A 17304-nucleotide genomic window follows, 5' to 3' on the forward strand; every position below is an offset into this window, starting at 1 on the left:
AACCTAGACTTTCTGAAAAATTACACTGTATTTCATTTTACTATCAGTAACAATTTGCAACAGTCCAAAGTTTAGAAAGAGGCAATTCCACACAAACATTATTCCTGCATTTAAGAAAAATTGCTCAACTCTGGATAAGTTATAAAATAGCGTATCTTCTGACTTCTAAGGAACTTGTCTTCCACATTTTACATTCTGCTACAATATGTGCCTATTCAGTCACCTCCATATATGTTCCATTAACAAAAAACATTTTATGTAACAGAGTCCAATCTTGATCTTTAAGCTGTATAAGAATGAGAATTTTGAAGGTTTTCATGATTTCTCACAGAACGTTTCTGCTGTTCTTAAGCACAAAACCAGGGAGGGAAGCAGGTTTGTTTTGCTACATTAGAAAAAATAACTTACAGCTGTTTGCTTAAAACCCTAAGAATTTCTGTTCTTTAGAATGAAGAATTGAAAGAACGGGAGACCTTTCTGTCATAGCTATGCTTTTTTATTATTGCTGTTATTTTTTATTTCCACTAGAAAATCCTCAAATCCAGCTTTAAGGTATCATGGGGGCTGGCAACTATACACTCTCCAAGGAAATATTTGTTAGTGCTTCAAGGCTAAAATCTCCAAAGATTCAATCCATGAAGTCCATCCTCCATCATATCACACATCCCAACAGTTTGTTCTGACATGCATATGGAGGCTGTCCCCATAGACCAACTGAGCATGCTCTAGCCTAGTTTTTATTTATATTTACTGTTCACAGTTATTGCACATGAGGATAGCAACACAAGAATCAAGAATAGAAATCTGCTCAATTCGTACTAGCACTACAATGTAGAAAAAGAGAAACAGGAAAAAAACAGGTTAGAATGAAGGTTCTGAATTACCAGAGAACACAATTAGCCGGAAAAGGAAGTTGGTAGAAAAATACGAGGTAAGGGAAACTGATGTTTAGTGAGGAACTGAACTGGAGAGGGGAAGAGTCTGAGCTGGGCAATTATGGCTAGGAAAGGGCAGGAGGAGGGTAGAGACCTAGATGGAAGGGAAACAGATCTGACAAAAAGACCAAGAAGAGGGCACAAAGGCATCATGTAGGTGAGAGGATGAGAAGAACAGAAATACTAGTCTGTAGGTCACCAGAGGAGAGGAGAAAAAGAGGCTAGGAGGAACCATATAGTACTAGAATTGGGATTGATTAGACTAGATTTCATGGTGGTTCCACAACTTAAAGCAAGGAGTCCAAAGGAAATAATAAATGAAGAGTAAACTGATAACATCTCTATGATATTTTACCTACCATCCAGAAGGAAGAGTAAGTTTAATGGAATAAAGGTGGTGTTATATATATATATACACACACACACGTACATACACACAGATGGTACATATGAACCATTCATGACTACGTGACCAGCGCAATATACTCCAAAGGCAGACCAGCCCTACCTGGCACAACACCAAGCAGTATGAAATACAAATTCCTATGTAACAGGACACATAAGTACAGCACCACAATGAGTGCACTGATTCAGCATCTGAACCACTTAAAGGATGTGGCAAATAACCTAATCCAGTAGCCAGGTAATGGCTACTATCAGGGTAACGACAAACGCAAAATGCAGCCAGTGGGCGCTGAACCAGCCAGTGACTGGCATAAAAAAATGTTCTAGAAGGTGGGCCCTTAAGAAGGCAAGACTATCAGTTAATGCTGACTATCAATTAACAACTCTGAGATCTGAAGACAAATGCAAGACCTGTATTTTCACACAAATCTTGTCACAAATAGCAGTCTTTAAAAAGTGAAAGCACCAGTCCTCCAAAGTGTAACAACCATGACAATGATACGAATGACAACTATTTGAGCACACTCTCTCTGGAGTAGTACAAAGGAAGGATACAGTACAGTCTAGAGTCAGGAAATTACTTTCCATATTTTTGGATGGCCCCTAAAATTAGAAAAGTTTTAATATCCAATTTGATTTGTTTATACTTGCATTCAATAACTGAATGAGACAAAAAAAACCTCAAGAAATTTAAAGACATCTTGATCACAGCTGCTATACAAGTTATGCTGTAGGGTGAAATTGATTCCTTCAAATTACTTGTTTATTGATTGCATTCCATACCTATGAAGTTTAAACTTGAAAGGTAATACGGTTCCAAAAATAAGAAACCGAAACATTCCAGATGATATCCAATCTCATTAATGAGTTAACTAAATGGATAAGGGAAGTAGTGTCCAGTAATTATTTGTAATTTATTAAATTAATCAGCTCTAATGTCTTCAGCATGTATACTGACTAACAAGAAAAAACAAGAAAAATAAAAATTAAAGTTGGAAAAATACTCCGATTCTGACATACTGGACGTGTTTATTTCTTGCTTACTTATTATCAAATGTTATCCCAAAAATGTCTGTCTCTACATATTATCACATCTAAAACATAATACAGTTCGTGATGGTCATTAACAATGACCATCATAATTTTGTCTGTTAACAACAGCTATGAAACATAAAATACACCCTTAAAAAAACATATTCAAAAGTGGCTGAGTTAAACAGCATAAACCATTCCGATCCTCTGTTCAAAGGCCTCAGAACATAATTCATGTTATATTGTGTATCCATTATCCGTCACAGGACTCACACACCAGAAAGGGCTTGACAACTAACATATTTCTATTATCCCTTGTACAGCCTGTAAGATGCCAAATGATGGATGAAATCCCACTGTTTAGATGTAAAAGGGGTTCCTGTAACCAAGATAATTTGTCTCAACAGCTTTCAACATTTGGGAAGACAACTAGTCCATTTAATTCAACATTCTAAGCCAGCACATCCCTCACATCTGATAAACAATATTTCTCTTTGTATCTTCCTTAATTCATATTTTCCATATCCCTAGCTAGGCATTTTATATATACATAGCTTTCTACGGCATTACCAAAAAAAAAAAAACCAACTTATCTGAAATATTACATCTGAGCTCTCAGGAACCTACTAGATTCAGCATGTCTCAGTTCATTCCACTTCAATACCAATCCTTATCCTTTTACATTGTCATAAAGCATAGCTCCAGTCCTGAGTCAGGGAAACTGAGCACTTCTTGACGGCCCTTCAGCAGTTACCTGCTTTCTGCACCAACCTCTCACAAAACCAGACATCCAACTCAGATGCCTCAACTTACATAAACCTGCTTTTTGGGTCAAATGTTGCAACGTCCAGGGTTAAAACATCCAAGACACTTCTTACAGACAAATTTCTGTGCCCAGAGTCCCACTATTTTGATATAATGGCCTCCACATTCAAAAACTCAGAAGAAAAGCACTTGAACACCATGAATAGTAAGCAACGTGGGTGAGAGGTGCCTTGCAAAAGCACAGGATTGACAATTAGATCCCATGTTTGCTTCAGAAAAGGAAAGTGAATTAATTCCTATGTTTACATGAACAGCTTGACATGTTCAGTTACTTTTGTGTGTGTGTGTGTGTTTTCACTAGCAAAGTTATGACATGTCTTAGTAACTACACAGGATCAGACCAAAAGTTCACCTTGCTTGGATATACTGCTACAAATGATTTATAAATATTTATTTACCAATTTGTTATAAAACCCTTTTATACTGGGTATTCAGATTAACAAAGTTTCTCAAATTGATCCCTTGCAGAAGATGGCTCAAGTATGGAAACTCCCTAACTTCCCCCATAATAAACAGTAGTGTACATAACTTCACTGCCATAAAGATGGTTTAATGCTTTTACCTACCTCCTTTGCTGTTTGTCTAGCCATCTTTATGATGGAAAAACAAACAAAAAGTTGTCTTGGTCTCTTTCCATAGGCATTCATGTTTTAATCTGAGCTGCTTATCTAAGCAGTTTTTATCAGCAAGTTATTTTAACAACTTGATCTCCTTATCGCTGATTTTGGATTATTTTTTTTTTTAAAGCTAAACGCTACTACATCAAACCTTTCTGCCTGTCCCCTCTCACAAATAAAAATAAAAAGGAAAAAGAAAAAAGTGCATTTTGAATGTAGTAGAGTCAACCACAGAACAAAACTGTTCTATTTAGATACAAATAAATTACAATTACAATTTTTTCAGCTTCCAATAGAAGCTGAGGAGCATAGGCAGAGCAATGGAATGGGCAATGGAATATTCCGTACCATAGCCATCATGCTTAGTATATAAATGGGCTTTGGCCCGGGGAGGAAATCCGCGATCTCTGCTCGAGTCAGGCTAGGCAACCAGTTCACTGGGCAGTGAGAGTGACTTGTGTCTTGTCTATTCTTTTACCATTATTATTATTGTTGTTATTTGTTATTGTTGTAACTAGCCACTGAACAACCTAAAACTGTATTTAAACAAAGATATTATCAGCAAGCCCTGAATATAATTGCATTTCTGCTCTTGTCTTCTTCACACATTCGCCACACAAACATGATAAATACATCACAACAGACTAAAAAGCTACTGGGTTCCTATTAAATGACATCAATACCCAGAAACTAAAAAGCCAAAGCCATTTCTTCTTCAGAAATTCAGATGCATAACGCGTTTGTAACTAAGACTTTAAACTAGTCTAAAAACATTTGTAACTTCTATATTTTAATTTAATTGTATTTAACAGTAGAATTTACACACATAGATCCTTTAATTTTAGTGCTTACTCTAGATTTTTGGGGTGGTTTTTATTGGGTTTTTTTTGTATAGGCAATTTCTCAGACTTAAAATTATTTTTATATGTATGCAGTTCCTGATATTCATATGTCCACTTTCTTTGCATTCTTCCCAGCATTTATAAAGTACCTGTAACTCTTCTGCCATTTCATTTACAAGGCAATAGACTGCACCAAAATAACATAAGACTTCCATAAGCACGTAACTGCATAATTCTGAAGAGAGAGATGCTTCAGGGCAGTAAAGAACACAGACTGGAAACCTGCAATATGTAAACTGGTACAGTAAAACTGCTGAGAGGGAAAAAAAAAAACTGAGTTACCAAACAATTCAAAGCAAAACAGAAGGAGCCCAGTCAATCCCGGCTCCCCTGAAGTCAATTGGAGCATGCCAGGCGGGCACGGTAATGCCACTGTTGACCAACTTATAAGCTGCTGACATGGTTGCTGCCTCCTAATTTTTATATAACCATTTTTGAATTGAGCAGTCAAATTCACTCTTTCAATTTATCTTAACTGATACCAGATAATATACTTCTATATAACCATGTGACTTTTATAACACATTGATGGGAATAAAGGAACACAAGGAGTTGAAATTACAATACCTGTTATTGAACAGTACACTATGTGAGGAGCAATCTTTTTCACGTCTTCATAACCTAGACCCATTTCAGCCAGTTTCCCAGGAACGTAGTTTTCCACAAAAACATCAGACACTGCTGCAAGCTTTAGAAAAGAAAAGGATGAGTAAGATTTGTTAATGAGCTTCCAAAAGTTCAAGAGATTCTTCATGTAACAATTTAAAAATCTCACTAATAAAAATAGCTCTAGTCCTTGTGACAAAAGAAAAGTTACAAACCTGGTGAGATATTTTTTGGCCTGTTAAGACCGTGCATCTCTGCAAACTATGTATTAGAGATGCTGAGTATCTAGAAAGACAACTGTCACAATTCTAAAGCAATTAGACAAAACTATAATATAACCATATTATCAGTATTACATCAACTTCCCAAGACTTTACAATAGTTTACAGAATAATCATCACCTTTATACCTTAACTTAGCTTGAGAAAAAGCAGGGGGGAGAAAGAATGCATCTTATCCTTCACGCTTTCTCTACCTTAGAAATAAATCTGCAAACTGTTTTTCATTTTAAAATAATTGATTACAATTACTGTAACAGAGGCCATATACCTCACTTCCCCTGCACAGAAGCAAAACAGGGAGCCCAAAAATTTTCCTGGGTTAAAATTAACATCTTAAAGTCACCTCAATTAGAATAGAGCTGTCAAGCTCTGCAATGTGCCTTTCTTCATCACATCTAAATGACTGACCTACTCCAAAAATCTGCTGAAGTTAGATTAACATATAACATTGATGGGCTTTAAGTTACATCATCTTTTTCGTATAAAAGTTATAAAAAGATATACATATACATGTTTCAATAGGACTAATATTAATTAAGAACTCCTGAAGCAAGAGAAGTACATGTTAAAAGAAAGATTTATGCCTTGGGGGAGTTGTAGAGCTTTTTTGCTTAGGGTTTTCCACCCCATCAGGAATTTAAGAAACTATTCCCTGACAGGTACACATGTTCATGCACACATTTTTAAGAAACTAGATGTTTTAGATTATGCTTAATGTTATTTGCAGCTGATCAGCCACATTCTCTGAAACTACTATGTAGCCGTCTGATTAATATATACAGTATATTAGACTAGTTTCTATAAACTAGTGTCATCCTAACAGCAATCGCAAGCATTTTTGTTCTAGCATGCAGGCTGTTCAGCTGAATTTAAGGCCAAAGAAGTTACCAAGCCAGTGAGTATTTAACAAGACAGACAGAAACTGATTCTTATTCAGACAAGATGGCACACAGATTATGAATAGTTTAATTGGATGCACGGAAGAGACATTAGTAACATTTACAGAAACTAAGTTCAGCATATGGTGAAGGTGCATTTTAAAATATGTTATTAAGTATTTTTGAAGTGGCTGTGTGAAGAACCTGTAGGACTATAGTAAATTCAGAAACAGACTCCAGATTCTAAATAGGCATTGCTGGGTTTCAATGTGAACAGCTGGCTGGTTTGTTAATTCATAATTCCATAGAAGTGAACAGAACATAACTTCATGGAAGGTATTAAAAAAATAGGCATTTGTCACAAGAAGGTTCTCAAGAAGATACAAGTTTCCACAAAGCTAAAGCATTTGCTAGTAAAAACAGAAGTAGCTCAGACAGATCTACAGCTGTCCCAATCCTCTGTGCAGGACAGCAGATAAAGCGACCAAAGTAAAGTAAGGGGAACACAACAAGAGCAAGCTATTTGTTCTTTAATAGTATGACTTTATGAACAATATATTTAAGGGGGTTTTATTTTCTCTTTAAATCCTTCACAGTTCATACATAAATACTTTTCAAACTGATAATACCACAGACTTAGCTTAATTAATTCAAGAGAGGAAATCAGCTACAACTTGTATATTGCTTTCACTTTTTTTCCAATTTACAGGGATTGTATGGACTGAAATGGTTTAAGAGTTGTTGTCCATTTCATTCTGAAGAATTATCATCTTCTGCAGGGCACCAAGGAAAAGGGCACACCATACAGTACTGTAACATAAAAAGCACCATACCTCTGGACTTGGCAACATACATGGGACGACAACAGTGGTAAATGAGGATACAATGACTTGAGCCCAGTTTAAGAGCGTACATGAATTTTTAAGGCATCCTACAAGTGCTGTGTCAGCTCTGCCGCTAAAGTTTTCATGACACTTGGAAACAGTCTTTAATGCATAAAGGCAGCAGTCTGTGCATAGTGCTTTTTTTTTTTTTATGCTCACTGAACAAAGCAAAGGTACCCAGGGCTCTGAGATTGTGGGTAACTGGACTCAGACTCTGACCCAAATGACCTTATGTTCTTAAAACTCAAATCTCCATGGGGCTCAGTCTCCATGGGGCTTTAAGTCCACCATCAACTGCAATTTCACGCTTTCTGTCCTACAAGTCCTCTGAAGATATCACTTATATATTAACATCTAGTAACAGAGTAATACAACACAGACCTAAGTTAGAATACTATGTATTCCAGATACGCTCAACGTCTATGCTCAGGAAACAAAAAAGGATGCCATGCATGCCAAAGCAGCCATTAAATTGAATAACAATAACTAATAATGATGCTATTAACTTGATAAAACAAACTATTTGTATCTTTTGAAAGTTTTGTTTGGAGTTTTCTTGGGGGGTCAGGGTTTTGGTGTTTTATAAAAACTCCACATAGAGGAGAGTATGTGTACTCACACATAAATATATATACACACATATACATATTTATATGTGTCTGTGTGTGTACATATATATATATCTGTGTGAATAGTTTGCTTTCTCAAGTGAGAGAGCATGCATGAGACATGCTCACCTATCAGCTAAAGGCAATGGAAGGGAAGGAATGCCATCAGCTCCCAGACAATTGAATTCTCCCAAGTTCTTAATGAATAAATAGAAGAGTTAATTAGTTAAGGCAAAATACTCAGGAGAAAGGCATCCTCAAGGTTCTTAAGAAGAGCTTAGGGCAATAACTGCTGAATAACGCTCTGAAGAGATGCTGAGCCTTATTACAACATAAGGATGTCAGAGCATGGGACTGGTGCACATACCATCACTGAAGAGAAAAAAATAAATGTCATTCAGGAAGAGATACAAATATTTGGAAGGCAGTTAACAGTGAGCCAAAAGCATTAGGAAGGAAGACAGGGCTACAAGTGGCACAGAATAAAAGAAACATAAAAAAAGACAACCAAAGAATAATTTTGTGGGAATCATGTAATTCTGAAAGAGCTGACCCTTGGACAAGCATTTTGTAGTGCTGTGCCAAAGGAAGAAAAGCAGCCAGAACTCCTGATGAACAGATTTATTCAGCTCACTTGATACTACTGACTGAATTATCAAGGCTGTGCTTTTGGCATAAACCTGAAGACTCCCTGCTCCTTTGCTTTTAATATGATTCTAGATTCTGAGATGTGCCCTCTTCAAAATTTATTCTAACCATGATACCTTTCTAAATAAAAAAAAATTATAACCTTATTACTTTTCTTTGTAGGGCTTAGGCTCAGGACACAACTCATATTCATGTATGAGTAACCAGCGTGGCAAACTGGAATTTCTTCTTGACATCAATTACTTTATAGACATGAACACTACTTTTCATACTACATTGTTCAAATGTATAACATAGTACATAGTTCAAATACATTGCTGAACCATGCCCAATTCTATACACATCTGTCCTGATGTAACCAGGAAACAACTGACAACAAAAAGCCTGTTATAGACAGCTTTACTTTACATATTTTATTTTGACAAAACTATGAACAGAAGAAGTTATAGTCTGGTTCCATTTGAGATGCAATAATGGAATGCCAAGACCTCGGCACCAAATACTTCCAAAAAGTACCATTCTAAATCAAGCAGAATGATGAACAACTCCACAAGTAGTCACATTTCAATAATGCCTCATCACCTCAGTCCGCTATGTTGCCATATCACAGATAGGGATGCCATTGATTTAAGGAACAGAAAGCTGTAGTGGTTATGAAAGCATTTTTAATAAAGGATAGAAACTATAAGAAATGACTTGGCAACAATACTGTCTGTCCTCACTTTTAGGTCAGTTCTGCAAACCTTGCAGTTGCTTTATAGTTTTTCCATGAGTTAGGTTTCTCATCACAGCTTTATCTTCACAAGTGAAAGAACTTTGCCACTGGGGATCTTCTCATTTCCACAGCCAGGGTGGTAAACATTTAACAGTTAGTTCTTCCACTGGAAATTCTGTAAAATCACATCTTCGGAAATAATTTTCATACATGCTTGACTATTTCAGTGACGTCAAGATAAGGAAAAAATATTGCTGCTGGGAGGAACCATTTGTCCCTAGCCCTAAATACTATTACTACCAGCTATCCTATCTTCAGTGTTGTGATAGCTCTACATTGCAGTGGTACAAGAGATCTGACCAGGAGGAAAAGAGTGGGAAGCCCCGCACTGAGCTGAGCAAGAGGATGCTGCTCTTGAATGACAAATGAGGGAGAAGAAAGTCGCTGCTTTGATTTAAAAATCACACTGGATTTGAACTCAACCAGACACCTGAGCCTCAAGCACAAAAATTACATTGCAAATTCTTAAGTCCCCAGCTATTCATCTCCACAGACCACAAAAACGCTCTCCATATTGCAGGCAGAAAGCTATACATTTAAAAACAGAATCAAGCAGTAATCTTCCTGCACCAATGTCAAGTTGAGAAAAGGGGAACTTCCTAACCAGTGGCAGTCACATAAGCAGCTTACACTGAAGCCATCTTTTATCCAGCTCATCCTGACTCACTGGCCTGGCCACCTTTAACTCTTCAAACAGGTCCAGCCCACACACGTGCAATCAGTGGACATTTTACATAGTTTTTCTTTCACCATTTTTAAAGGTCAAATAACAAGGAACAAATCTAGTTGTCTTATGTGGGAGGAGCAATTTTTATAGCCCTTATTTAGAGTGTGACTAGTTTATCCAAAACCACCTCTGTGTTATACCATGCAAAATTATTCCAAATGTCAGTGTCTATTTCCAAAACCTTTAAAAGATAAACATACGACTTCATAACAAATCAACAGTAAATGGTTCTGGTCTGCAAAGAGAAAAGGCACTGGAGAATCCTTGGCTTATAAACTCCAAAAATTTCCATATGAAGTGTCTTTTACAGAGCTGACAGAGAAGAAAAGAGGTCAGAAGTATCAGACAACTTAATCTATTTGCATTTCATGCAATATTCCCAACAAAAAGTACTACCAGACAAATTCTACTTATTGCATGACACGTAACAGTCTCACTGTGAAAACAGAAGTGATTAGAACTGATATTGAAACAAAGAGTAACAGAAGCCAGCTCACCTTCTTAGATGTGTTAGTACTGCAGGGCTAAAAGCACAGCACTAGCAAGTAGCAAGTCTTCTATTTCTCAATAAATAAAAAAGGGATGACAAAGCACAAGATTTACAGAATGTGAAATATGATGCCTTTATTAATTTTTCAATGGAAAAATGGATCACCCTTAAAATACCCTTACATTCCAAACTCAAATACTGAAAAAAAGAAATAAACATTAACTTTTATTTAAGGACAGTATTTCTCAGAAAGATGCACAGCAACCGAAGTCATGAATATACTGTAACATTAAAAAATCTGCAGATAGTGGAGCCCAATATCTCCTCTTTGTAAATTGCTCACTGACTTCATCAGATCACTTCAGCCTGAATCTTTCTAATGAAGTAGTACAGCAAGATCAAATACAGCAACAGTAAAAGGAAAGCACTAGGCTGTTAAACCGTTTCCTCACAATATTTAATTTGAAGTTTTTAAAGACATTTTCATCTAAGCTTATTATCTAAAATTATTAGAAATCACACTGAATATTGGGCCCAAAAGCACCGAATATAGAGGCTACATACTATAATTTAACAAGTTTACTGCACACATACATAGTTTTAAGTTCAAATATCAAATTAACACTTGAAATGCAGAGTTTATTCTGTATTAACTCAGGATCAAAACAATACAAAATAGGCACAGTTTGCATGCTATCAAAACCTACCTCTCTGATTAGCTTTGCTCCTTTTGAATCCTTCATGTTGATCGCAATACTCTGGGGACAAAAAAAAAAATACAACAGTAATTTATGTGAAAGCCCTTCTGGTGATTATCAGCCTCTTCTAAACATAACCACCAGTCAAGTTTCACACTACAGCTAAATGGAACAAGTAAATTTTAAGACACACCTTGCCTCCCCCTGTGCAAAAAGAAATTCTGTCAGTAAAGAGAGATGAACTGTCTCATCCATGGATCAGACAAGCACCAAAACATCTAACAGATGCGCAGCTGGGAGCTGCGCTGCAGTCTGTTCACTGTATGGTTGTGCAGCACCTACTACTGCAAGTACACATGGGGATACCAGAAACGTTTGTCCCAATGGCAACAAGCCATTAAATAGCTCAGGCATGTCATGAAACTTCATCTTAATCCTGAAGTTTCACAAGCTACCTTTAGCCAACAGAACTGCGGTACGATACCTGCTCTCCTTCAGCTCCAGCTGATGTAGGTTAACTGAGCTGGTGCACCTGAAAAAACTGACCCTTCAAATAAAATAACCCTTACTTTCAGCAGGGTCCATTTTCAGTCGATTTCCACCAGCAACTGAGAGAGGCAAGATCATTTGCCTCAGGTGACCAGGACACCATAGCAGAGTTTTGCAGCCTTTTTTGTTCAAAAGAACTCTTCGGGTTTCTCCTGAAATTTACTTATCATAGCTTAATGCCAAGGTAACTATTGCTCCATTATATATGTTAAGAATCAAACAAAGGAGAAGCGTTATGTCTTCAGTTATAACCACAGAAAACATAGGCTAATGTTCAATACCACACTCCATTTACCTTTTTATTTCTGTTGACACTGAGAAAATAAACACTTTCTGTTCCAGCAAAAGGTGGGCCCCAGGCTCTTGTATCATCACCAGCTCCTGAAAGAAATATCATCACATTTTCATAGTTGTCCAAAATCACACTAACAACAAATAAAAAGAATAAAGTTTTCCTCCAACATCATATTTAAACCACCTAAGCTTCATCTAGCAGGCAGGACAAAAAGAAGTTTAATATCTATTATAGGATATTTATGTCAAAAAAAAAACCTAAAAGTGAACATGATTAAGAAAAGCGAACACAGTGTTTGCCAGTGTTGGGATTACTTTTAGGCTTTAAAATATTAATATATAGACACACATTACCAATGTATTTGCGGGTTTTTTTGGTTGTTTTTGTTTGCGGCTTGGTTTTGGGGTTTGGGTTTTTTTTGGGGGGATGGAGTTTGTTTAAGTTTTTTTAAACTTAAAGGAGAACTAAAGTGACATTCTTTTAGGCAGTCCAGAAGACTTTATTAGAAGCTCTCGCCCTGCACTGAGCCACACATCGCCCATGGTCAATAAACTATTCCTGAAACACTCTGGACACAAGGTCAAGATACCACTGATCTGCAACAACTTGTTAAGATGCAGGAACACCAACTAAAAGCAGCAGTTGCTATAGCTGGTGCAATCCCCCACCTCCAGCCCTTCCAGAAATGTTCCTGCCTTACAGGAAGGCAGGATGACATTAAAGCAGCTGCAGACACTGATGTCACTGTATCATTTATGCTTAATTTCCCATTTTAAACCTTTCTTAAATGTCACGAAGACTGGCAATCTATTTTAATTAGTATTAAAACTAAAACTGGCAATCTTTTTAATTAGGATTAAAGCTAAATTTAAATGCAGATATAATCATCATCCCAAGTGGTAGCAAGCATGCACACTCCTATATCTATTTCAATATGTAGACTTTATCTATTTGTTAACTTCACAAGTGAAAACTTCCCTTAGCAAGCCAACACAGAAGACAGAAACAAGCTGGAGGACCTTCGGTCTTATACAATATAGCCACTCTCATAATTATGCTATACCCTATGGTAACACAAAAGTCTACAGCCATTTAAGATCAACTGTGGTAAATGTTGCACAAACGTATAAATTACTCATCAACATTTGCACTTTTTAGTATCTCAAAGAACTATTTTGGTCCAAGCGGGAAGCTCGAGGGGGGAAAAAAAAAAAAAAAATATCTTCTGCATGTTACCACTTCAAGCCATTCAAAACAAAACATTTTAGTAATACTTTCTATGTAGGACCTTAGTGTGGCTACAATCCTTTATGGTTTAATACTCCTGTGAAACTAGGCATCCTTTCACAGAAAGAGCCGATTACTGACTTTCTAAAATGTTTGAAATTCAGAATTCTCAAGCTGGCCTTCTTCAATCACAAAACAAAACTCTAACAGCTAGAATGCAAGTCCCCACAACTGTTACTTCGTACTTAATCTCTGACATTGCTCCACTCCCACTACCTAGCCACTTGGAATAATACCGCTGTCAGTCTCATCTGATAGTACAAAACTGATGTACCTCCTGCCCTCTCACAAAAGTGAAAAAGTTTGAAACAATAGTGAGTGGATCAAAGATGACCCATAGCTTGATGTGATAAGACTTTTGTTAGACATTCAATGTTTTGTTAAGTGTTCAAATATTCAATATTTCCTATTTAAAATAAAATATAGGGAATGTAACATGTTTTAGTATCTCTAGTGTGTAATTATCTTTACTAGCTCATTTAAAAACTAATAATACCAAAAGAAATTTAAAACACAGAAACCTAAAGAAGGAAAAAACAGATGACACAATGTGCAGCTGCTGCGGCATAATTACATGCCTCAAATGTGTAATGATGTATAAAACTGAAAGCCAAATGCAGGGAATATTTCTAAAAGAGAACCAAATGCAATTTGTTATTCTTCTTGTACGGCCTTACGAACTAAGAAGTGTGGTTATTTCATAAGAATTAAGCATTTTTTACCATTACCCAGTCCTCAACAACTCTTTGAATAAGAAGTGTATGTGCTAAAAAGAAGCTAAAATACATAAAAATAAAATAAGTTCTATTTATGAAGCTAATTACCCAGAGGCCATCCAGTCAGACTCAGAAGGAGCTACACAAGTTTCTGCATCTGAAAACACACGCTCGAAGCCCGTTAACCTCAGACACTTTCAGCACTAGCATGACGACTTTCAAGCAAATTCAGAAACCTCCCTTTTCCAATGAGCTCCCATCTCCGTCTATACGGGAATATCAGATCCTGGACTTCAAAGATACAATCAACTCAGGCAGAAAATATCTTTTGTTCACTCGCCCAATTAGAAAGAAAGATTTATCTGACACGGTAATTTTTAATTAGCAATTAAAATTATTCTCAGGAGAAAGCTGATAGAGTATGCCAAGTCACCTTATACTCTACCAGTCAAAATGCTTGCCAGCCCCACTAGATCTGTATTATATTACACCAAAGCAGTGCTAAACAAACAACATATAATGTAAATGCTCATATTACCTTTCTTACTTCTAATAATAAAAAGTGAAATAGAAGGTGGAGTTTCTGTTCCCAAAATTAAAGTGACTGTCATTTTATCAGTATTCTAGTCCTGAGTGGTGGGCTGTATTTAAATTTAATTTAAGTTTTATTTAAAATTATCTAAGATGTTTTGGCTCAGAGGGGACTGAGCTGAAGATTCTGAATTCCCAAACACCTTTCCCACAATTCTTATGTAACTAATTGCTGGAAGGACGTGTATGTTTGTTAGATTTTGTACACCAAACACTACACTTAAAAACTCTGTTTTAACCCTCTCGCTACATTACAAAAAACACCATACACCTAAGCATTCACAAGCCCAATTTAAAATCTAAGTGGAGTCCAAACAATTCAAACAAAATCAATTTAGTTTTGAATGATGAAATAAGGCACTTTAGCAAATGGTGACTCAGTATTGTTTTGTACATGAATAACAATAATCTGAAAAAGTTACCTGACCTTACAACTTCAACCTTGTCACACTCTTTTCTAAATATACACATAGACTACTTCTGATCAACATGCCCATATATGGAGCACAGTGTTAAGTTTAATGCAAGAAATCATACATGTATAAGCGAACCTACTAAAAACCAGTTCTCCACCACACCAGAAATAGTACAAGGATGTAAAACGTTCATAAAACTTGAGAACTGCTGGTTCAAACAGATATACAAATAGCTACAAAATTAATTATTTCTTAGCATAATACCATACGCACACCGTCACCAAAAACACATCACCAAATAAACATAATATTGTCCTTCTATATATTTTCAAAGGTTTTCAATCTTGCATTCTCAATCATGTATTACTTAAGATACATAAACAACTATTTGTTAAACTACACCAAGTTCTTACTACATCTAAAATAGATAAATAAAAATCTTACCTGGTCTTTCCACTTTGATAACTTCAGCCCCTAGATCTCCTAAATTCATTGTGGCAAACGGCCCTGCGAGCACCCTGTAATATTAAAAAAAGATTTTTTTCCTTAGTTTTTCCTATCAGGATATTTGCATCTAGCCAGCCTGTTCCAAATTACAGACAAAACACAAACCTTGTTAAATCAAGAATTTTCACACCATCCAATGGCTTTACATTACTAGCACCTGACAAAAAACAGAAAATAGTAACTTACTCTTGAATTATTTTTTTTTGTAAGATATGTTTCTCATTGTTAGTCTGAAACGCTCTTTTTATGACAGTATCCCACCATCCTCCCTCACGTCCCTCCCCAAATAGAGAATAATAAAGCTTTGTGCACAGGTAGGTTACTACGTTAGTAAAGCCCTTCAAAGTTGGAAAACCGTATGGTTAACATTGCAGAACCTGTTCTAAACACCTAGCAATTCTACCATAAAGCTACTTTTTAGAGATATTTTTATATGTGCCTTCCACAAACACTCATATAGCTTTTAAAGACCTTAAGAAAGAGCCAATAAAAGCATAGCAAGCAACATCAGAATGACACAAACTAAAACTAATGGGTAGCAGACCAATGTGAAGCACAGTATCATCACAAAGTGTTTTGACCCATGTAGACCTATGCACATACATCACACACACAAAAGAGTATCTGCATTTCAAAAAAGAGGTTACAAAACTGAAGACAGAATATATGAACCAAAGAAATACTCGTTCTATCTTTAACTTTCAATGGCTGTTGCACATGGAAGATAACTACTAAGAAATTGCAATGCTTTCCTTCTTTCCCTCACCCTTTCCAACCTGACTATTTCTAAGAAACAACAGCAGTGGCAATAAGCATCACAGACGAGGCAAGCACTCTCATAGTCTAGACCACAGGTTTGTCAACTATCTCTTGGGTGACCTTGGGTAATCTTCTGCTAATTCACTGTCTTTAGTTGCACGGGGGGGGGGGGCAAGAAACACACACACAAAAAAATTAATTCAAGCATATACTTCCTTACAGAGTAGGAAAGAGAAAAGAACCACAGTCCCTGAGTGCATGCAGGGCAGTGTGGTGCATCTCCCGAGTCATACAGGAGTGAATGCCTGTGTCACCAGCTCCCCACTCCCTCCATCAGGTCAGAGCCACCCACATAACTCTCCCTCCTGTCTTACTGTATATATGGTAAGAAGGAGATGGAGATATATATACATACATAAAATAAAAAAGCCATAGAGATACAAAGCAGCATTGTGAATTCAAGGCTTCTGCTAAAAACCTTTTCATTCACTGTACTGCTCTCAATGAGAGCACGTGCATCCGATTCTTCAAGACATTTTCCTCAATCATTACCAATCACTCCAGAGGGATTTGAGTTTAACAGGTTTTAATACACATATTGTACACATTATACAGGCCAAGCAGCATGATGGAAGTGTGCTTATCTAGGGACGGCCATGTATTTTGCATATTTCAAAGCCTTTAGGAAAACTTAGGCTGCCACCTGTCTTCAACGCTGCACACCTCAGTGAATGCTCCAGGTGGAGGAAAATATTTCTGCTAGAGTCAGGTAAACACCACAGATCCTCCAGCGTAACCTCAATTTTATTAAGTTGGCTCTAGTTGAACAAACACTTAAGCACATGCTTGTCTGTTAAGGCACTGGGTGCACTA

General features: G+C 36.6%; 1 protein-coding gene across 4 annotated transcripts in view; it reads right to left on the minus strand.

Annotated features, from left to right (window-relative positions):
- SUGCT (succinyl-CoA:glutarate-CoA transferase) overlaps positions 1 to 17304 on the minus strand; it is a 333441-nt gene that overhangs the window by 313705 nt on the left and 2432 nt on the right. For 3 of the 4 annotated variants that reach the window (XM_054190372.1, XM_054190371.1, XM_054190373.1), the window contains exons 2-6: positions 15778 to 15829; positions 15610 to 15683; positions 12156 to 12241; positions 11321 to 11371; positions 5284 to 5404 (exon numbers count right to left, since the gene is read on the minus strand). In XM_054190372.1, the coding sequence (XP_054046347.1) occupies positions 5284 to 5404; positions 11321 to 11371; positions 12156 to 12241; positions 15610 to 15683; positions 15778 to 15829 (384 nt within the window). The remainder of the gene's footprint in view (positions 1 to 5283; positions 5405 to 11320; positions 11372 to 12155; positions 12242 to 15609; positions 15684 to 15777; positions 15830 to 17304) is intronic. The other variant, XM_054190374.1, reaches the window with a different exon arrangement.

The sequence above is a fragment of the Rissa tridactyla genome, chromosome 2, assembly GCF_028500815.1.
Source record: "Rissa tridactyla isolate bRisTri1 chromosome 2, bRisTri1.patW.cur.20221130, whole genome shotgun sequence".
Taxonomy (NCBI): Eukaryota; Metazoa; Chordata; class Aves; order Charadriiformes; family Laridae; genus Rissa; species Rissa tridactyla.